General features: G+C 39.6%; 1 protein-coding gene across 1 annotated transcript in view; it reads right to left on the bottom strand.

Moving 5' to 3' along the window:
* Positions 1-21,964, bottom strand: part of CD109 (CD109 molecule) — an 86,845-nt gene that overhangs the window by 30,607 nt on the left and 34,274 nt on the right. The window contains exons 6-22 of the mRNA XM_005153164.3: positions 21,821-21,860; positions 19,663-19,747; positions 17,976-18,072; positions 16,755-16,890; positions 15,769-15,878; positions 14,122-14,361; positions 13,668-13,769; positions 13,510-13,572; positions 11,889-12,065; positions 8,542-8,694; positions 7,727-7,801; positions 7,234-7,294; positions 6,548-6,683; positions 5,662-5,779; positions 2,905-3,018; positions 2,479-2,697; positions 336-480 (exon numbers count right to left, since the gene is read on the bottom strand). Coding sequence (XP_005153221.2) covers positions 336-480; positions 2,479-2,697; positions 2,905-3,018; positions 5,662-5,779; positions 6,548-6,683; positions 7,234-7,294; positions 7,727-7,801; positions 8,542-8,694; positions 11,889-12,065; positions 13,510-13,572; positions 13,668-13,769; positions 14,122-14,361; positions 15,769-15,878; positions 16,755-16,890; positions 17,976-18,072; positions 19,663-19,747; positions 21,821-21,860 — 2,071 coding nt within the window. The remainder of the gene's footprint in view (positions 1-335; positions 481-2,478; positions 2,698-2,904; positions 3,019-5,661; positions 5,780-6,547; positions 6,684-7,233; positions 7,295-7,726; positions 7,802-8,541; positions 8,695-11,888; positions 12,066-13,509; positions 13,573-13,667; positions 13,770-14,121; positions 14,362-15,768; positions 15,879-16,754; positions 16,891-17,975; positions 18,073-19,662; positions 19,748-21,820; positions 21,861-21,964) is intronic.

Here is a 21,964-nt window from a genome sequence, read left to right as displayed (position 1 = left end):
GTTCCCTAAAAACCTATAAAGCAACAGCCTTCCTGGGCAAAATCTTGCAAGGGTCCCTGGAAGCTCTAGCAAAATCTGCAAGGACAGCTCAGGTTATTAGACACCAGCCTCCCTGCTATACTTGACAGAGTTTACTACTTCTAGTTACTACTAGCAACTGCTCTGTTCTTTAAAAACCACCTACACCTGCAATGCAGAAGATGACAGCAGCTGCATTATGAACACACACATGTTAGATACTGGGTTCAACAAAAGCCTAGTGGGCAAAAAACTATTAAAAATATATAGCTGACCAGTAAATAATAAAGATGGAAACAGAATAAGATATTCCTTACCAACAGCAGTGACCTGCACTCTCTCACTGCCACTTACAACATCAGAAGGAAAAGTGAAATCCAAAGTTTTTGACACTGATCGCGGCTTATTACCATTCAAATCCAAAAGAACTGTCTGAGAATATGTCTGTTCCACTCCTTCAGCCTATTAAAATAAAGACAAGATCACTGTATTAGGATAGGAGTTGTGTGCTTACCGCACTGAGGGATCTAAAACAATGTCAGTTATTTTGTGCTGCTTACTAACACATCCAGAACCTAAGCTATTGGCCTGCCCAGTTAAAGATCTACCTCCACTATTTGCTTCTCGAGACCACATGTCAATGACAAAAATGCACCTGCAAAATCAGTGACAGAATCTCTGATTCCAGAGGGCTCCATGTGTGGCTCCATGGCCAAGCACCTGCCAAGGCCGGAGGTGGCACGTTTCATGCTGTTTGCAATTCTACTGTCATACAAAAGGAGGACTTAAAACTGAAGTTAGGTACATGACCAGAAAGGTTTCATTTTCTCATGCATGCAAAATCCTAGAGTACTACATTCAGGTCTGGGTTCCCCAGAATAAGAAGGATGTGGACCTGCTTAAGCAAGTCCAGAGGAAGGTCACAAAGATGATCAGAGGAATGGAGCACCTCTTCTGTGAAGACAGGCTGAGAGATTTGGGCTTGTTCAGCCTGGAGAAGAGAAGGCTCAGGGGAGAACTCAGAGCAGGTTCCAGTACCTAAAGGGGGGTGATAAGAAATCTGGAGAGGAACTTTTTACAAGGGCATGTAGTGACAGGACAAAGAGGAATGGCTTTAAACTGAAATAGGGTAGGCTTAGATTTGATAGGAAAAATTCTTCACTGTGAGAGTGGTGAGGCATTGGAACAGGTTGCCCAGAAAAGTTGTGGCTGCCCCATCCCTGGAAGTGTTCAAGGCTAGGTTAGACAGGGCTTTGTGGAAGTCTAGTGGAAGGTGTCCGTGCCCATGGCAGAAGGGTTGGAACTAGACAGTCTTTCAGGTCCTCTCCAACCCAAACCAGTCTATGATTCTACAATGTTTCCTTGAGAAAAATTGTCCTTGACACAGGGAAAATAAATGAGTTTCTTTCCTAGTGTAACAGGCTTTTATTCATCTCGCACAACAACTGAACTTCAACAGAAAGGGCAATAATTGGCTCCACCTGAAAACAGCTCACAACCCTGCAGCTTAGTGGTTGTAAGTGGTCTAGGGAGAGGCTGCGAGAGCTGTCCCTGTTCAGCCTGGAGAAGAGAAGGCTCAGGGGAATATCATCAATGTGTATAAATACCTGAAGGAAGGGTATAAAAAATATGGAGCTAGGCTCTTCCTTGTGGTGCCCAGTAGCAGAATAGAAGGCAATGTACACAAATAAAAGGATACTTTTTTAAGTGTGAGGATGCTGAAACAACAAGGTGACCAGGGATACTGTGAAGACCCTCTTCTTGGGGACATTAAAAACCTAACTGTGCGTAAGATTCCTTCTGTAGCTGATCCTGCCATGAACAGGAAGGTTGGTCTACTCCCTTTCAACCTTGATCATTCTCCAATTCTATGGTCTTAAACATTTATTTTAAGGATGAGATGTACAAATATCTACCACCTTCCACTGAAATGGAGTCTGACATGAATCAGATGTCTAAAGTTAGGCAAGTCTTACCAGTTTCTGCTTTATTAGAATATCTGGGGACTAAATTTCCATCAATAGCAAAATAAAAGAATGTTCATATAGAATAGGCTTTGAACTAAAGCCAGGTGTACGGAAAAATTGTTTGCACTTATCTACAACAGTTATCTGGTTCACTCTCCACAGACTATTAAGCTAGTTGTAGTACCAGGAGTTCTCTGATGCACAGGTAAGTTTCACCTTGCTTTCAGAACCATTTGATGCACTCTCTGCTGTAGAACTGGTCTATGTGTTCATTTGTGGAAGGGGATCTAAAAAATTTTAAAGGAGAAATTATTTGAAGAGTAGTGTTTACTACTTAAAGCCACCTGACCTAAACCCAACCTTGAACAGCAAGAGGCAGACAAATAAAATGCAGACAAGTAAAGGTAGACCAGTACAGCCTTTTTGCTGCACTCTATTGTCTGTTTTAGGGAACAATTTATTTCAGGAGCAAGCCAAGCTGCAGACTGCTTACCTTTACTAAAACTTTCTGGATGATAGCATCAGAAGCAGCAGATGATATTGCTGTCACTTTGATGGGAACCTCTCCCAGCTGTTTTGGCTTGATTGGGAATTGAACAGTTTTTCCATCTTCACTTGGTACAGATACAGACTGTTGATTTTCTGTTGCATTTATTTCATTGGATGTTAGAATAATTTCAAAAGCATCATTCATATCCAGGATCACAGTAACCTGTAAATACACAACACTTGCAATACAAAGCATTAATTTTTAAGAACTGCTTGCATAAGCTGCTAACTTTTTGTGTATAGAGAAATAGTTTTATGGTCTGCACACTGATGAAAATATAATCTCACAAAAGAAAGACATGGTCTCCACCAGTGATGAAAACCCTGCAGTGTCTAGTAACATTCAAGTACAAAAAGACAGTTATTTTACCTCAGCTTCCTCTTTCAAATAATTAAAGACGTTCACTTCCAAAATGAACTGCTCTCCTCTGATGACAGAGTATGGAAGGTTCAGGAAAATGAAGAAAGGTTGAAAAGCTTCTAGCTGCAAAACAAAATCAGCAGTGAACCCCTACAATCAGATACTAGAAAGAAAATGACTATACAACTCGTCTTCTGATCACTTTAAAATTCAGATGACAGAACATGTTTGCTTGTATGCTACAGTTACGAAAATGTATTGCTGCAGAGCTGAAGCAGAAGACAACGATGCTTCTGGTCATTTGAACCTTTGTGGGTGCCATTCAGGTGAGAGTTGCTAGGACTAAGAGTCTATCATCCGGCAAAACTGGAAGCTGTGATCTGTCCTCAGACTTCATTAAGGTTAACTGTGAACCGTTTTGTCTGCTAAAGTAATGGATGATCAAGAATCTGTCAGCTGCCCTATCTCCATGTCAATACATGTGCTGGAATACAAAATTACTAACTCTTCTAAATTCTGTAATTCACCAACACTTTGGAATCATGTTATTTTGTAAGATTAATTTTGGTATAAGTTCTTCAGCTGTTTTTCTAAAAACACATAATTTCTTAATTAAAACTGCATTAACATATCAGAAATCAATTACTTTTATCTGTGAACAGAGATTTTTGGATTAAGTCTTGGCTCTAAGAAGCCAGTGGTAAGCTCTCCTCAAGCTCAACGGTATCAGAATTTCACTGTTTATGAACATCTATAAAATACGAATGGCTGAAGCATAATATCCTTTATTAGTGAAATGTCAACTAAAAATGGTTTTGTTTTTCATTCAAAGAATTCTTCCAAGTGTTTTGAGTTTCAGATTCAGAAACCCTAAGCTTTCTTTCCAGCTAGCAAATATTACAATGCTTTCTTTTTAAAGCTTTGAAAAGTTGTTTACTAAAGCTTTCAGTGTCAAAAACTTCAGATATTAGACATAAGAGAAAATATGGAAAATTTTTGGCTACCTCTTAGTCGAGATTTTTCCCTATGTAGCTATTTTCTTTGTGTCTTTTTTTTGTTTTGTTTTGCTTCTCTCTAACACTCTTGCAATCCTAAAGTTTTACACTCAGGAGTATTCCTGTATATTACAACAAAATAAGATAGAGTAAAATTATTGACACACTGTGTAGTAGAAGTCTAATAAAAACAAGATGCCAAGCAGTAAATTACATTAAGCACACAGATGCCATTTATTTCCCCATTGCAGTTTTCTTGCATTTCTTTTGTTTGCTCCTCTGTATGGTACTGATTAACATGTTTCAGCCATATGGTACTACAAGCTCAATCTAAACATCCCAACGAGGGTGAATTACTGAACAGTGCATGTGTGTGATTACAATTTAAAATCTCAACATCTGTTCTACTCTCAGTCTTCTCAAGTTTGAGGATGAGACTACAAGGATATATTTTCATATTGTTTGAATCAGAAAACTATTCCTCTTTCTCTCCCATCTCTGCCAAGCCGAGTGAAAGAAATGAGAATCATGATTCCAGTCTCAAAGGAGCCTTAGCCGCAAAATCCAGGTCGGGCTCCAAATTCTGTGGTGGAGTTACGATCAGGATGTTCAAAGCATATGTTCTGTGTCTGGTGTAGCAGCCAACTATGAAATCTGGACCTAGATCTCAGTTTGGATCCCAAAAGTTGCCTCTTCCCAAGAATTTGAGGGGAAGAGAACTTAAATGGGTAAATGCCTATCTCCAGGCTATGCCTGCACTAGTCCTGGCATGAAGTTGGTAATCAATGACCCGGTACTGCACAGTTTCAACCTCTCTAACATTAGGCACTGAAGTGGATTTGTGTCAGGAATATAGTTTCTCTAGGTCTTTACATAATGAATAGAAGGAGGTAACTACCTCCAGATGATCATGCAACATACATAAAATACTAGCTAAATGACACTTTTATAAGTCATTCCTATTTTGAACAGGCTAAATAACTCTAAGTATCTGTTTCCATAAATACAGAGTGATCCTAGGACAACTGCACATGTACACTGGGAATCTCAGGTTAGAGATCTAACCTGATATTAATGCTGAGGAGTGCTGTATTTAGCTTAAATTGCTAAACTCCTTGAACACCTGGAAACACAAGAGTCTCAGAAGACAGGAACTTGGCAGCAAGAAGCATCTCATCCCACCACTGGCTCTCAGTGTCCACTGTGCTTCTCAAGCTAAGTCACCCGAAAAGTAACACCTGTGTTTAGTCCAAGACTGGTTTTGACAGATAAATGAAAGCAAGAGCAGAATCTAGTCCTTATGCAATTCTCTCATCCTCCCTCCTGAGTAAGTGTTAGCAGAGCAGTGCAGTGGCATGATCCTTCGAGCAGACATGCCCTTCCCATCCCTGGATGCACCATCAACTCATGGAAAGCCCTCTTGGCAGAGCCAACAAAACACGGAAACACGCTATACTCAGGCAGTCAGTCCCTGTTTTTACATATGAAAATGGTATATCCTGAGAGTGCTCTAATAAAACAACTGCTCCAACACATACAGGCACCCAAAAATCTGTGCATCTGAGAAATTTACGTGAGAAGGAAGGGAAGGCAGATACAGTATCACCTATGTCTTCAGTGATGATGTTTTCTTTACAGTTTGAATACACATGGCTTCTCAATCGCTTTACTAGCATAAGGAGATAGCTGCTGTTAGAACTAAAATAGAGCATCCAGCAATAACCTATAGTGTTACCAGCATTTAAAGGAGAATTGTCTAGTGCCATGGTACCTCCACAGGAGCAGTCGTCACTCCAAGCCCGCTGTTTTCAGACATCACAAAAGCACTGGCTACCCAGGATGTGATGGTATCAGGTACAGTGACTTCCATTGTGGTGTCCATGTCAGATCTGATGGCAGAAGTGTAGAGACTTTCAAAAGCATCCACTTACAGACATCAGTAAGTGGACACAAATGTTTAAAATGCATCAAAAACTAAGTCCAAACTGTTGGCAAGAAAAGCTGCTGATTAACTCTCTTCTTTTTCTAATAATTTCAAAAAAATTGTGATGGAATCAAAATGATTAAAAAAAACTATTTTAAATTATATGAATTAAAGGTAATTACGCTTAATTGCATTACATGTAATCAACTTTTACTTTTTTTTCCTTTAAAACAATCCCAGATGAAGGTTGTTTTCTGAACGTCTCAACTGTGAAAGAATATAAAACTTGTGCTGCACAGCACAGGTCAGATTTCACCATCATTTGACAGTTTGAACTGCTTACTGAAATAGGTGCAGACAGGAACAGGTTTCCCTTTCTGGGCTAATCACCATTTTCTCATGTACTGCAGAGAAAAAGACTGGGTCTCCCTATCTGTTATCTCCCTATCTGTAAAGGAATGAGAGTTTCTTTTGTCGCCAGGGCTTTTATTTAGTTTCTATTGAAACTACAAGGCCTTCGGTCAGGCATTGTCCTATTTTGTGCAGTTGTACAACGCCTCATTTGGTGCGTCTCCAATCTCACTTGTGGCCTCTAGGTGGTAGCAGAATGTAAGTAATACTACATTTTAAAGCTATGCTCTTCAGCACTCAGCACTAGAGCAGAACGCTAGTAGAACCTACAAAATAACAACGGGAAATGCCAATCAGTTTCCATTTGCTTCTAAGCTCATACCTAGTTTTAGTGTCGATCCAAAGCCAAGTCTCTGGAAAATGTGTCCTCACATAGAGATTGCTGAAATCAGGAGGTCCATTTTTAGATACTGGCATATCATCACCGAAACCATCCTCTATGGGTATCATTCCACCATCTACAAAATAAAAAATTACTGTCCTACCTACAAATATCTAGGTTTAACAAAAACCAAATTAGTAGAGTTAATAACAGTTAAATTAATACAGTGTTTGGATTATAATCTATACCTTTGTTACACATGGTAACACTACTCCCATCACATTAGGAACTATTTTTTTTCTTGCTTTTTTTTAAAAAAAAAAAAAAAAAGTTTCACACAAGTTTAAATTTCTACCTGGCCTTCCTGGAGTGCTTATGGAAGTAGTGTAGTATGCCTACACACAACAAACCACTGCAGCATATATGAACTGGAACTGCAAACAAAAACTCCATCCACCCTCAGGCCTCGAAGGAGTAGTGCTGCTCTGGATAGCAGCTAAAAGTAAACTTTTAAAACAGTAGTCACATGCACTTTGTACGTCTTGAGCCTTGGAAATTGTACTAGTTTGCAAGGCTGGATGCAGCCTGCATACGGTACTGCAAGAAGACCTGATAGGGGCTCTAACCAACAGACCTCCTTCCCCACTCAGTAAATTAAATTTGGCTAATTTATTTTTATTACTTACAAAGAAAATGCTCCTTATCCTCCTCAAGAATTGCATCAGTTGATACCCAAAGGCTGCATTTCTGGATAAAATTTATACGGCATATCTCAATACAGGATATTCAGGACATCAGCAGTGCTTATCTATTTTCTTTTTTTTTATTTCTTTTTAAGAAAATAAAGTCATAAAGCAATTACAGAACTAAAGCAAGGAACCAACAAAACTGAGATCATCTGAGTATTGTGTTTAATAACTGAAAATTTTTCAAAGGGAAGGCAATATCAAGCACAAAGCAATACATATTTATAAAAGTATAAACATATTTCTTTGCATTCAGATTATTTATATATTGATAAATTTCTCAATTTAAAACTCGTATAAGCCATGAAAACAGTATATTGTCTACAATCTCAAACTTTAAAAAGGGCATTTACTTCTAAGAAGCGATTTGCAAATCACTAAGCAGTAAAACACCCCAGCTTAGAATTAAAAAAAGGAATAAATTAAAAATTACCTGAAAGACACCAAAAGAACCTCTGACCAGGGGGAAGTATTGCACTGTGCTGTATAAATTGAGCTCATGGAACACCTAAGACAAAAAAAACCAAACTCATCCAAAGAGTGAATGCAAACTCACATTTTTCAGAACTTTCACTGTTGTAGCTGCTAATTCATAGAGCTATGCCTTAAGCAGCAGCTTGATTAGCTCTCCTTGGTAAATAGAAAGGAATCTGCAACAGGATGAAGGCGATTTGCCTGCAAAGGTTTCATGATCAATGGAAGAATGACCAAGACTATATAGCCTAAAATACAAGCCTACAGCCCACTGACATTCTATGGCACTTAGGTCATGTCATTTGAGCACTTTAGAAATGACGCATATTGCAAGCTCTCCCAAATTGTTGATGTACTAGAGCTTCTGCAAATAAAGGGAATTCAAAAAGATGAGTAATTTATTCTTAAAAAAATAAAATTATTTCTTTATTTTATATTGCTAATTTTAAAGAGCACAAAGAACAAACTGTTAGGGAGGGGTTTTTTCTGGCTTTTTTGTCTTTCCTGAATGAAGAAACTGCCAAGTGTTAACAGAGCAGTTTCTCAACATAAGAACAATCAAGTATTAATTAGAATTAGAAATTCTGGGGCTATCACTTTGTATGCCTTACTGTCTTTTCCATTTGTGTTGATAAACTACTTGCAAAAGTAAAAAATACTTGCTAAAAATCCTGCTCAAAAATTTTTAGTCATTCAGAACATAAACTGAAACTTTTCCATAACATACATCTTTCAAACACACAACAATGAAAACCTTTTCTCTCATTCACTTACAGAATCTTCTGTTATGTCACTAGCTTCTCCTAGAAGCTTTGTACTTTTATCAACAACTGCAAGTCCAATAACTGATCCTGGTTCTGTTGTACTGATTTTAAGGGAGACTTTCTCAGATGGCTTGACCTTATCCTTGCTCCAAGAGATTTTAATCTAGAAAAAGGTAAAAAACAGCACTGGTTTAAATTATACACTGATATTTACAGCCACTAACAACTCTGAGGAAGCATTTTCTTAGCTTAATTTGCTATAATTAAGACTCAGGATTTGATTTTCCTAGGGCCTTTGGGAAAATACTCCAACATTCATTTTGCTCTCTTGCTCTCTTAACACATCAGTTCTTTGGACTGGTGGGAAGTCAGCATAAGGATCCACTGTCATTTCAACCAGCTTTTAGAATACAAGCAGCAATTTCTTCAGGCACAAGGATACACCAGCTTCTATAGTTGAGGACAGTAAAATAAACACATCTGCAGTTTATCAATGCACAACACTGCATGGAACGTCTTTAGGGAAAGATTACTTGGGAAGGTTTACTCATCTCTCAAAGATTACAAGTGTTCCACAGTGAAATCAATACAGAAAAGGGTATAAATAATAAGTGCATGGGCAATGAAGAAGGAAACAAATAGGGTAATACAGCACCAACCTTCCCCAGGGTACTGAAGAGAGGAAGAGTGATCTACTTAAAGTGTTTCTAATACACCCCATCTCCACTACACCAGATGACAATGCAGAATTTCTGTTTGAAATAAACAGTTTTACTCTTTTCCTTCATCAAAACACCCCTACTATGAACGCTAGGTGGAATTCAACTCCACACTTACATTTAGCTGTCCACATTTCAGTTCAGTTTTTAAGCTCCTATCACACAGTTAAAAGAAATAATGAAGGCTAGAGAGCACTTTGGCTCACCATAAAGCAGAAAATCCAAGTGGTGGTCAAAAAAACAGTCCTACAGGCTCCACTGACAATACTGGCTGTGGCTGGGATTCAGTTACATAAACACTGGCACTTTGTGCCATTTGAGATGTTCAAAGGTATCCAAGACATGTCCAGTGGTGCTGCCAGACAACAACACATAACTTTTCCTTCTGGAACAGGCTTCAGGAGTCCAGGAAGAGTCACTTAAAACCACACTCTCTTTTGGGGCAACTGATTTTCTGTAAACTGAGTTCAGACACCTAACTCAGATATAGAAATGAGACTCAGTCACCTCAAAGCACCCGGAACCACTTGGGGTGTCCCACAGCACACTGTCTGACCCTCAGCTCCCATTCCAGAAAGGGACAGGTCTACCATAGGACCTTTGAAATACCCATTCATCCCATGATGACACCTTGAATACCCAGTGGCCTCTTGGAAGACACTAGATGTCTGTGCTTAAGCAACCAAATCCTGACTCTACATGTGAATACATGAATTCAGATGTCTGAATCTACAGCCCCATCATACCTTTCCTCTGATAAATCTGTGTAGTGGTATCTTCCAATCACATTCAGTATGAAAATCACAGAGCAACAGCAAACACATTACTGTTGACAACATAAATGGGATTAACTCCATGTGCTTCACTGTAAATGGTCATCAGACTGATTCACACAGAAAAAAATTGTTTCTAGGTAAACTGTGGCACTGCAGCTCTGTATATTTGATTTTACCAACTCGTTTGCAGAAATTAAATGCTTGGCAAGGCTACAAATTACAGAGAAAGTAGCTTTCCACAGTCCTGAGTTAATTTCAGTGGCTAGTGTCTAAATGGCAAAATGGAGAAAGCTCAAAATTGGAAAGCCTTTGAGAAAGTAGTTTTCCTTATCTTACATTTTTTCTCTATTTGGTGAAATATAGAAAATACAGTAAGGTTGTTGGGGGTCGAGCATGGGCGCTTTAACAGGCTTGCAGCAAGCTGTGAGAAAGTGAACCTCTGACCCCAGGCTGGAAGAGGAAGCGTCAAGGTCAACAAAACAGGAGCGCAATAACAAGATGCCAGAAGCATGATGTAACGCTAAGCTGAAGCGAAGGTGTGAAACCAATCAGGAGAGGCAAAGTGGAGCGTGTACCTCTCGCGGGCAAAGTGAAGCAGCCAATCAAGTAATGCGTGATTGCGTGTAAGACAGTATATTAAGAGCAGCCTTGTAATCAATAAACGGAGCATTTTGTGAACCTACATCGTATCGGTGTTTTCTCCCCTCCACCTGGCCGCGGCATTAGGTCAATATTAAATTCTCACAATTTATTGTCTCAACTGTTCATCCTCTCTGTATATACACTAGGATTATGTTTTTCATCCAAAAACTACATTTAAACAAACTGGCATCAGATCAAACTTTACCTCATTGCTAAAAACGTAATGCAATCTTATCTGTGGACACTGCAATCAGGGGAAAGATTTCATTTTGTTTGCAGAAGACTGAACCAAATTGTTATGCCTTCCACATTAGCAATACCTTCCTGTATCTACCCTGAATCTCCCAAGTTTCAAGTAAATGATCTTATTTGTTTTCTGTTTGAGCAGATTCTTCAATCAGTGGTACATAATAACCATAATCAACAAAGGTGTGCCTGCAGCTCTCTCACCATCCTACCTTTACACTTCCTTATCCTGTGATAACAATGCTCATAACCTGAGTTTGGATAAATCATGAAGCGAATGGATAAATTTTTCATGCAGGAGTAAGATAAACAGCCGCCCTACCAATGTCGGGTTAGAAGCATTAAAGTTTCCATGGGGGAGGAAGAACCTGAACCCATGAAGATCCTTTGGGTGGTCTCACCTGTAAAATGTCACAGTGAGTCTTCTATTTGCACAAAGAACCATATCTCACCCTGATACATAAGCTGGAAAAATCAATTCATTGCTGCAGTAGTAGTTTGCCCACTCTTCTTCATGCACTTTTGAGTTAAAGTACACAGTCATATAAAACGCAAACGCTGGTCACATCCACTTATGACATACCATACACAATGTGACCACTGCCTGGCTAGAAAACAAAGTCTTCATCAGTGTTCATAGTTCCACATTTAGAGGACTTATAAGTACCTTTCCACTATATTTGCCAGAGCAACCGAGGGCTCAGTAACTGACCAAACTATTAAAATTAAAAGGAGATGTTGTGCATCTGTTTATGTGGAAAACATAAGGATAGTAGAAATTTCTTTCATATATGCAACAGCTGGACCTTAACTGCACTGGCATTATCAGAAGTCTTTCCAAGGATTTACACAAACCTCAGATTAGATCCTCTATGAGGAAGTTTTTACATTTACAAACCTATGATCTAAAATACTGTTTACCATGCAATACATAGATAAAAACATGGTCTCAGACTCAAGTTCAATATAGTTACCTTGTCATCCAAAACAGGCTGAATGGGGACAGTGAGCGCATCATTTACAACCACTCCAAGATCATCAACATAGAAGACAAGTATACATGCCAAAGGAGCCCAGGAATTTTCTGCTGTTAAAGTGAATGCTTTTGTAGTCTTTGTGCCAAAAGACATAATTTGTTCCTTAGATAATACCTTAAAGGAAAAAATTAAAAATGCAATCTGTTGATATTTCAATACATAGTAAACTCAGCGATTCCTTCTGCAAATAGCTGTTAAAAGAAGCAGCATATAGCTGTAATTTTTATTAAACTGTTGACCAGTTCTGTGAGACTGGGTATGGAACAGGCTAGTAATGTAATACTTAAGTATTAGAAATAGCTTTTATCTGTGCTTTAATTTCTGTATCACCATGGACAGGAACTACAACCAGTGCACAGCATAATATATGCTATGGGAACATAATACAACAGTAATAGGACTGAGTCATGTGGGTTACCTATAATAGCACTTGAATTTGGATCAGGAAGACACTGAAAGAAAATCTCACAAACACTCATAATTAGCACACTTTGCACCATGGAAAGTGTGAACAAGGGCCTACTAACATGTTCCAGTTGCATTCGTTGGCTTACCGCTAGTCTGAAGGTACCTCAAAACACCTGAAGTTTTTTCACTTTTTTTCAACTTTTTTTCAACTTTTTTCACTCTAAATCTGTTCCTACTGGGCCATTCCACTTACTAATGAAGACAGAGTTATGAAGGGTAGTTCCCCGTCCTTGACTGCGTGGACCTGATTCTTTTTAAGTTTTCTAGAGTGTTTCTGTTTTAGAAAACACACTTGAATGCCCACATTTTATACTGTCATACTGTTTTCCTTATTCAGTTTACTATTAAAAGTCTCTGGAAGAAAAAGAACTGTAGTTTTCAGGACCATTATGGTAAAGACTGTGCGCAAGACAGGCATGTGTTAAGGACAGGATGGGAGACCATGATGGTATATATAATAAAATCTTCAACACATAAGCTGTAAAATGCAACACAGCAGCTGAGCCATTGAACAAGCCATTACTCAAGCCTTGTATTTTAAAATGCTTCCTAAGAAGTTCCGTTTTTAACAATGCTACCCTGCCAACGACCATGTTTTCTCAGAGGCAGGTCTTCTCCTCACCTTGTGCCTGAGGGTTCAGCCCTGACAGTCCTGAACTTGTGTACAGCTTCTACCTGAACCTGCAGGACCTGTTGACAAACCCCAGCTTGGGCTGCTCCTGAGATATCCCTGACCCTTCTCACATCACTTCATCCCATTCCTGTACTCTGCACAGCATTGCTCTTGCATCTGTGCCTTGTGTTACACATCTGCAAGCAGAGACAATCTAACAACCAAATCAGAGACATGCTTCTCCCAGAAGGCACCTCCCTATAGTGCCAGGGGCCTTTCTGCTAAGTAGCAAAATGAAGGTCTCTTTCAAAAAGGTCTATTCCAATGGAAAGCAAGTTTTTGGGCCACCTCTTTCACAAAGCACAATAAAAAAATCTGAATCTCTCTAACTTCCAATCACATCCCACTCACTGCAGTATTTGTCAAGTTGGTAAAAGTCATCTTGGATTGTCCTCATATGTAAAACCAGTAACTTACCAGATAGTGGAACTCTCTCACTGGCTTGTTGCTTGAAATGCTCAGCTCAAAAGGTTTCCCAGCCTAGGAAAAGCATACAATTCACAGAGATGAGCATGGAAGCATGATGAGTAACTTGAACAGGTTATTAACTTGGCAACTTTTGTCTCAGACTGTACCTTTATATCCTGGCTTTTTGTTTTAACCTGGAGATAAGTCTGGCTGGGTGAGCTGAACACATCATAAACACCTATGTCAGTCCTACTGTTGAGGAACTCTGCCTGAGAGACAATGCAAAACAAATCTCTTTAACAAAATAGCAAAATCAATGTGATGTTCACATATATGGTACTGTTTACAAGAGTATGGCAACTTTAATGGCAGTACAGGATCACTTTACTGCTTCCTTTACGTCTCTCTTTTGGGTTTTTTCCCTTGGTATCTTGGTGCAATTCGATCACATTTAGATGGGATCTGTCACTTTCTTTCCAGCTCTAACATGAATATGAGGTAAGGAAAGTAATACTAGGTGACATATCAGCTGATGCAGAGGGCAGGAACAACGTATCATTGATCTCAGCCTGCTCAACTTGGTGTGCCACAGCTCCAAAGCAACATATTACAAAGCATTACCTGAACTCTCAGAGTTTTTGTATCAGGCAGGATTGGAAACTCAACATCAATTATTCCATTTTCTGGCAGTGTGTAATTCAGCACACGGACTGTCAGATTTCTCTCCTCTGTTGCCTCGTTCTCAAGGTGTGAAAGTGAAGAGTGGTGAAAAAGCAGGTCTGACTGTTGTGTAGTGATTACAACAAGATTCTGCCTCTCTTCAGCTGTCAGCTGGTTGCTATCAGATCGTGTCACCTTTAGCTAAAAACCAAAGAAAATATCCATCAAACAGGGTGAAGCTAAAATGTAAACATACAACATATAACACTGTATTTGCACTCATAAAACATCAAAAAGCCAAGGGCATCCTCAGATTTCTCACACATCAGTAACTTTATTTTTAATCCCTTGCAAACACTGCAGGTAGGCAAGATAGCCAAGAACAAAATTATTCGTAACTCCAAGGAGTCAAAAAAGAGTAGAAGCAAAACAGATGCAACTGAGTTCACTCTATTATCCATCAATCGATTAACTTGCATCAAGTTTTATCATCATATTCAAGCCCAATCAACTCCAGATTCTCATCCATGGTAAATCCATTCTCTTTCTGCATTACACAGTCTGAAATTTCAACTTCTACAATTAAAAGCACCTAACGTTTCAGTTTTTCAGTAAAAAGGTCTGTCATTTCATTACCCCTCTTCCTCTGACATTATTTTCCTATCCTTTCTCTGTACAGCATATGCAGGTCTCTATTTACTAGTGGAGATAATAACTATCAACAGTTATTCTTTCACATTCCTCTGGGAGCATAACTGATACCTTCCTCTCTGCCAGCTGCAAGCATTGCTGAATGCCTCAATTACCACTCACTCAGATCATCTTTGGAAGAAGAAGAAGAAGCAGGTCAGAGATGGAGTCAAGCTAGGATGCTGGCAAAGAAAATTAACAGGGCGAAAACCCAAATGATCAGGCTAGCACACAGCTATAGCTTGAGCCAATCTACTACAAAAGTGTATATACAGCCTATTTCATTGACATTTAAGGCTTGTTTCCATATAGGAAAGGTTCAAGAATTGTAAAGTCGATTCCTCTTTTCAAGTGAAATGCAGTAATGCAATACACAACCTCTGCTAAATGTAGGAATACTGAATGCAGACTATGGACAGCATGAAAAACATGAAACTTCTGTGAGAGGACTGCAGCTGATATGAGAAAGACAGGACAGAAAAGACATTTTCACTTGAGAGCTGCTTAATTATATATATGCCCTTTATAGAGTATATATTTGCGTGTGCGTGTATATACACACAAAAATATAAATATAATTAAGAGGGTTTGGACTCAATAACTACTCTATTGTTCTAAAGCACAGTCACATAATGGCGAACAGATCAGCTAGAAAGTGAAAAGATTTCTCCACCAGTACAATGACTAATACACTCAAATACATCCTGCAAACACTACAGCATTCCCTGCCTCCTTATCCTTTTCTAGAGCAAATGCCTCTAAGTTTAGTATTTGCCAACATGTGTAACAAAAAAGAGGTAATTTTAAAACAAATCTGTAAATTATACGTGAAAGTCCAAGGCAAACTTTGTCATCTAAACAAAAATAAAGAAGTTACATTTGCTTATGTACATATCATAATAAAATGAAAGAACTTACAGTAGCTATGAAGTTCAGAGAAGGCTTTATAACTCTAGAGTAGTCCATAAATTCAATAAAATAGTCACTTTGCTTTGGAAATATGATGGCACTTGAATTATGGGAGATTCCTGTTGAATAATTTTATGTGTTTAGACAACATGCTTTTAACATACGTATTCCTTTAGCAGCAATACTGGTCACCGTCCCTGATTTTTAAATAACTCTCTCACATTTTTTAACCATTTCCACTCTTACTGTTCTTCGTCCTTACAGCTAAGGATTAGTACAAAGGTAATGTACATACTGGTACTATCTTCAAAACGCCAAATAAGCCATACCACATAGTGCTTTATTCGACACAGCCTACGTCAGAATGACACAAGGAAGGAACTTACAAATCCCAGATCAGCCAACTTCATCTTGCTAGGGTTTCTACAGAAACCGTGTAATGAAACCTAGTTTCTGGGACAGGCAGAAATTTTTACAAACTATTTTTTTTCTAATATGCAATGGGCAGTGGACCACAAACTCACAAAAAGGCTGTTTGCAAATCAGCCAGTCTAGAAGAGGGTAGACAGTGAACAAAATGGGGCCAGAGAACTTTTTCTACTCATGTGGTTTAGAAACAAAAAAAGTTAAGTTTATGATTAAACTTCAGTGTTTAAGACTCAGGCCAATGCTAGCAATTCTTTATGCCTGATTTTCTCATCAAAGGGATCAGACATTGACTTTAAGGACCCATCTGAGCATATTTCTTGGTTATTTAATAAATGATTTAGCGTAGAACTGTATTCAACCAAGGTAACAGCTGGTTAAACTATTTAATATCTAAGCAAGCAACAGCTGAGATAATAATTTTTTTCAGATAGTGTATTTGCATGTCTATGGTTCATACTGCCATCAGCACATGACACTTCTCTAGCGCTCCAAGCCTTCCACATAGTGGTAAGCTCTCCCAGCACCTACTCTGGATTTCTCTCAGAAGACATCACACAGACACACACCTGTGAGTGACTCAGTGACCACTGCAATAATTTCTATTGGGTCTGTGTAATCAGTGTCGCCTTGGTGCCATGACCGATCAGTGTTCAAGCTTTGCAGCATAAGCTTGTTACAGGTTACATTCACAGATCCATTTATCTGCAACATAGAGAAAAAAAACAAAAATGTTGATCCAGCAAACCCAAGGATACCTTTCCACCTGCAACAGCTTATTTCTGGTTAAGTCCTGTAGCTCTCCCCACATACAATTTCTGGAGTGCCAGCACCAGAAACTTAAGAACACTGACCTTTTGTTTTCAGAAAGCATTTTTATTAAATCCAGTAGGAGTTCATTAGTTTTGAGTCAACAGTGCCTTATGGAGAAAGTTAGTTTTGGTTGTGGGTTTTTTTATCTACTACACAGAATTACCCACTTCTACATGGTGAGAACAGTGTCAAAATATACAGTGAACAGTATCAAAAATACAATTAACAGGCGTCTGCCTGAGGAGAGGGCTTTACCCTATCCAGTATCTCTGAGCTCAGTTTCTGTAGGCTAAGTGCTGCTGAAGACCCTGAAGTCAGCCAGCTGCTTAAGTCAGCTAACAGAAAACAACAGACACACCATTTAGCAGAAATTGAACCTGTTCTAAACATAGTCCACAGCTCAAAAACAAAATTCCTGATTTTGTAAAAGGATGCCATGAATTCACCACTTTTAAGTCTTCACATCCAAACTGCATGCCTTTTTAAATTTCATGCTCCAGGTTACAAATAGTACCATACTTCCAATGTATTAACTAGGCAATTAGTATGTAAAATGCTTTGGTCTCTATCATGCTAGAGTTCCACCTAGACAACTGAGGTGGTCTCCTCTGGCCTTGTAACACAGGGCTGAGCACACACAGGGTTGGGGAGCATTCCTCAGCACAGGTCCTCTCTCACCTATGCTGCTACAGTGTCTCTTGGAAAGTTTTTCTACCTGGGCCAACTAGCACTCTCCAAAATAATCTTCAGGCACAGTCCAAGAAACAACAGTGGCCAAGTATCATTCTCAACAAGCAGTCTGAATGCAGACATTTTATTCCGGAAATTAAAGAGTTTAACACTCTCAACGCAAGTCACACCATAGACCATGCCAGTTGAATTCAGCGCTCAAGGATGGTCCCAGAAACATTAAAACCTACAAAACAAGACACAGGCTTAAAGTCTACAAAGCTACAAACTGCTACCAGAACACTCACCTCCACTGTTGTTGTTATATTTCTCTTGTTTGTCCAGTAAGACACAGAAAGGCAAGTGACTGTTACAGTTCCCTTTACTGGCTTTCCATACATATACCTGAAAGACATCAGTCAAAAAACACTTCAACTCCTGGGCTTGGTCTTCTGCAGAGCTTTCAAGGCAAAAGATTCTACTACAATATTTCCCCATGGCCTCAAACATGGCTAGAACATATCTGTAATTTGAAACATTGACTTTTCAATACTCAGGTCAGTTTATTTACACTAAAGTCAGAAACCCAAAACCTGAAGATACACAGTGCTGCTCTTTCCTTCACACAAGCTCTATATACCTATTATTATGGGCTGTACAATGTAAGAAAGCTAATTACATTAAGTTAAGCTGGAAGCAAGTTACTGAATAGAACACACATGTGGCATCATAACTAATATGCAGTATAGTTAAAATGGGATGTGGGAAGTGCAAGTGTTTTGCTTCCCAAATGCTGCTAACACAAAAGATACAACACATTTGTATACAAATTATTTACTAATCACAGTCCAAAGAAATCATGGCTTTGTTACGTGGCAAACATAATTTTCAGGTGTGACAAACTTGAAAACTGTACCATATTCACTTCTTCCAATGCCATTAACAACCTGCAGTCAGTAAGCAGCAATATTTCTTTTTAATAACTTTTTCCAAGTCGTACATAACAGAAACAATGACATTATCATATTCAGACAGATAAGGAGGAGGGAACATGGACCCAGAAATCATTCTAGTCCGTCAATAGCCATAAGGTAGAAAAAAAAAAAATACCACAAATTATACATTTTAAACAAGGATTCAAGAAATTTTCTGAGGAAGGTAACTAAAAATGTCTTTGCCATAGCTTAGAAATATCTTTGCCAGTCTAAAAAACCTAACTAGAAGACTGAAAATCTAACACTGTAATAACAAAATCCAGAAACTGGAAATAGAATCATAGAATCACATAATCGTAGAACAGGGTTAGAAAGGACCTTAAGATCATCTAGTTCCAACCCCCCTGCCATGGGCAGGGACACCTCACACTAAACAATATCACCCAAGGCTTCATCCAACCTGGTCTTGAACACTGCCAGGGATGGAGTGTTCACTACCTCCCTGGGCAACCCATTCCAGTACCTCACCACCCTCACAGTAAAGAATTTCTTCCTTAGATCCAGTCTAAACCTCTGCTGTTTAAGTTTCAACCCATTACCCCTTGTCCTATCACTACAGTCCCTAATGAAGAGACTCTCACCAGTGTCTTTATAGACCCCCTTCAGATACTGGAAGGCTGCTGTGAGGTCTCCATGCAGCTTCTCTTCTCCAAGCTGAACAGCCCCAACTTTCTCAGCCTGTCTTCATATGGGAGGTGCTCCAGTCCCCTGATCATCCTCGTGGCCCTCCTCTGGACTTGTTCTAACAGTTCCATGTCCTTTTTATGTTGAGGACACCAGAACTGCACACAATACTCCAAGTGAGGTCTCAGGAGAGCAGAGTAGAGGGGCAGGATCACCTCCTTCAACCTGCTGGTCATGCTCCTTTTGGTGGGCAGCTAATTTTTACTAGAAGGCATTTTTTTTAACATTCTAAATATAAGTTTTCATTTGACACTTAGAGACCCACAATAATTTCCCTAAGAGTGAAAGTGACAAATAGTATTAATAATTTACTTACTTTGCAGTGACAACACCAGTTACGTCTTCCTCTCTCAAGGAATAATATAATGGTGTTGTTATTATCACATCAAATTTTGGTAAAACTAAAAAAAATAAAATAGAAAAGACAGAAAGCATTAAATTCACACAAGAAATAATAAATTTTTCCTTTTTTTTTTAACTAATAAGGGTGGAACGTATTATATGATAAAGCTTTCTACAGTTTCCTAAGGAATATAGGGCAAGATAATTTTTTAACCGAACCCTGTACATGCCCCAGATTAAGACTTTTTGTTGGAAAAAACAACAAGAATCATAAGAGCAGTCTGCACACAAGCTTGTAAGATTGAAATAGAAAACTTTTCACTTATTCGACCTTTATAGAATCATCAGCAAGCTTCATAATCAGACATTACACAGATACTTTGCCTGCATGATCCTGGAAAACAGAATCACAGAAACAACTAGGCTGGTGAAGACCTTTAAGATCACCAAGTTCAACCATTACCCCAGAATTGCCAAGCCCACCACTAAACAATGTCACTAAGGGCAAAATTATCTCCCCTCAAGGTCTCCCACTATAGCTGCCCCTCATGATCTCCACTCACAGGCACCCCTCATCTGACCCCCACAGGGGCCCACACTGTATAGCTGCCACCCTTACCCCCCATGGCTGCCCCTGCTCTCCCTTCAAGATTGCCTCTTAACCCTTATGGTGACCCTTCACATCCCATCGCCACCCTTGCTCTTCCCTCTTGATCTCCCTTTATGGCTGTCTCTCCCCTCCCATCATGATCTCCCCTAATGACTGCGCCTCCTTTCCCCTCACAATCTTCCCTCATGGCCACCCTTTGTTTCCTCCCACAGTCTTCCCTTATGGCTGCCACTTCTTTTTCTTCACAATCTTCCCTCATGGCTGCCCTTCCTCCCCCTCACAACAGCCCCTTATCCATCATGGCCATCCCCCCTACTTTCCCTTCATGATCTCCCCTCATGGCCACCCTTCCTCTCCCCTCATAATCTCCCCTCAAAGCCATCTCTTCTTTCCCCTCATGATCTTCCCTCATGGCCGTCCCTTCTTCCCCATCATGATCTCCTCTCATGGCTGACCCCTCTTTCCCCTCACAATCTCTCCTCATGGCCAGCCCTTCTTTCCCATCATGATCTTCCTTCATGGCTGCCCCTTCTTTCCCCTCCTGATCTCCCCTCAGGGCCTCCCTTCCTCTTCCCTCACGACCTCTCCTCACGGCCAGCCCTTCTTTCCCATCATGATCTTCCTTCATGGCTGCCCCTTCTTTCCCCTCTTGATCTCCCCTCAGGGCCTCCCTTCCTCTTCCCTCATGATCTCACCTCATGGCTGTCCCTTCTTTCCCCTCATGATCTCCCCCTATGGCCAGCCCTTCTTTCCCCTCCTGATTTTCCTTCATGACTGCCCCTTCTTTCCCCTCATGATCTCCCCTCAGGGCCACCCTTCCTCTTCCCTCACAATCTCACCTCATGGCTGCCCCTTCTTCCCCATCATGATCTCCCCTCATGGCCTAACACTCTCCCCTCATGGCTGCCCCTTCTTTCCCCTCACACTCTCCCCTCATGGCTGCTCCTTCTTTCCCCTCATGATCTCCCCTCATGGCCACCCTTTCTTTTACCTCGTGTGTACCCTTATAGCAGCTACAGAAAGTCATAGAGGGTACTGCATAACAAAGTCATTTAACACCAGGCCCAGGTGGGAAATAAAACAAATACAATGCAGTTTGGATTGCATTCAGGCTCCTCTAAAAACAGTTTCAGTTCAGTCTCAGCACAGCAAAACTCTGCAGTAAAAACTATAATTGTAACATATAGATAGATAGATAGATAGATAGATAGATAGACAGATAGATAGATAGATTAAAATATACATTTATTTGCTCAGGGACAATGACCTCATCTCATAGAGTTGAGATGAGTATAATAAAGATTGCATGGCATCAAGACACTACAGAAGCAAATCATTAAGGCTACCACAGATAAACAGGGCATCTGATAAGATGGCATTTTTCCCAGGACATAGAGTCAGTCTCAGAGAAGCAATAGATTTGGAAATAAAACTTTCTGGGGTTCACGCTAGCCAAGGGATGCTACTCCAATGGAGAAGCAACTACCGACTTTAGTTACTACTAAATGACCTTAATACTTACCATATTCCATCACTTTAAAACTTTGATAATGAACTTGACCCTATTGAAAAAAAAAATCACATGAGAAAATAATTGTGGTTAGAGCAGCATTGGCATCTAGATCATTCTAGGCCAAATCCCACCCATATTTAAGTTAAATTACAG

This window comes from Melopsittacus undulatus, chromosome 3, assembly GCF_012275295.1.
Source record: "Melopsittacus undulatus isolate bMelUnd1 chromosome 3, bMelUnd1.mat.Z, whole genome shotgun sequence".
Lineage (NCBI taxonomy): Eukaryota > Metazoa > Chordata > Aves > Psittaciformes > Psittaculidae > Melopsittacus > Melopsittacus undulatus.
Note: the sequence above shows the minus strand (reverse complement) of the source record. Positions and strands in the feature narration are given on the sequence as shown.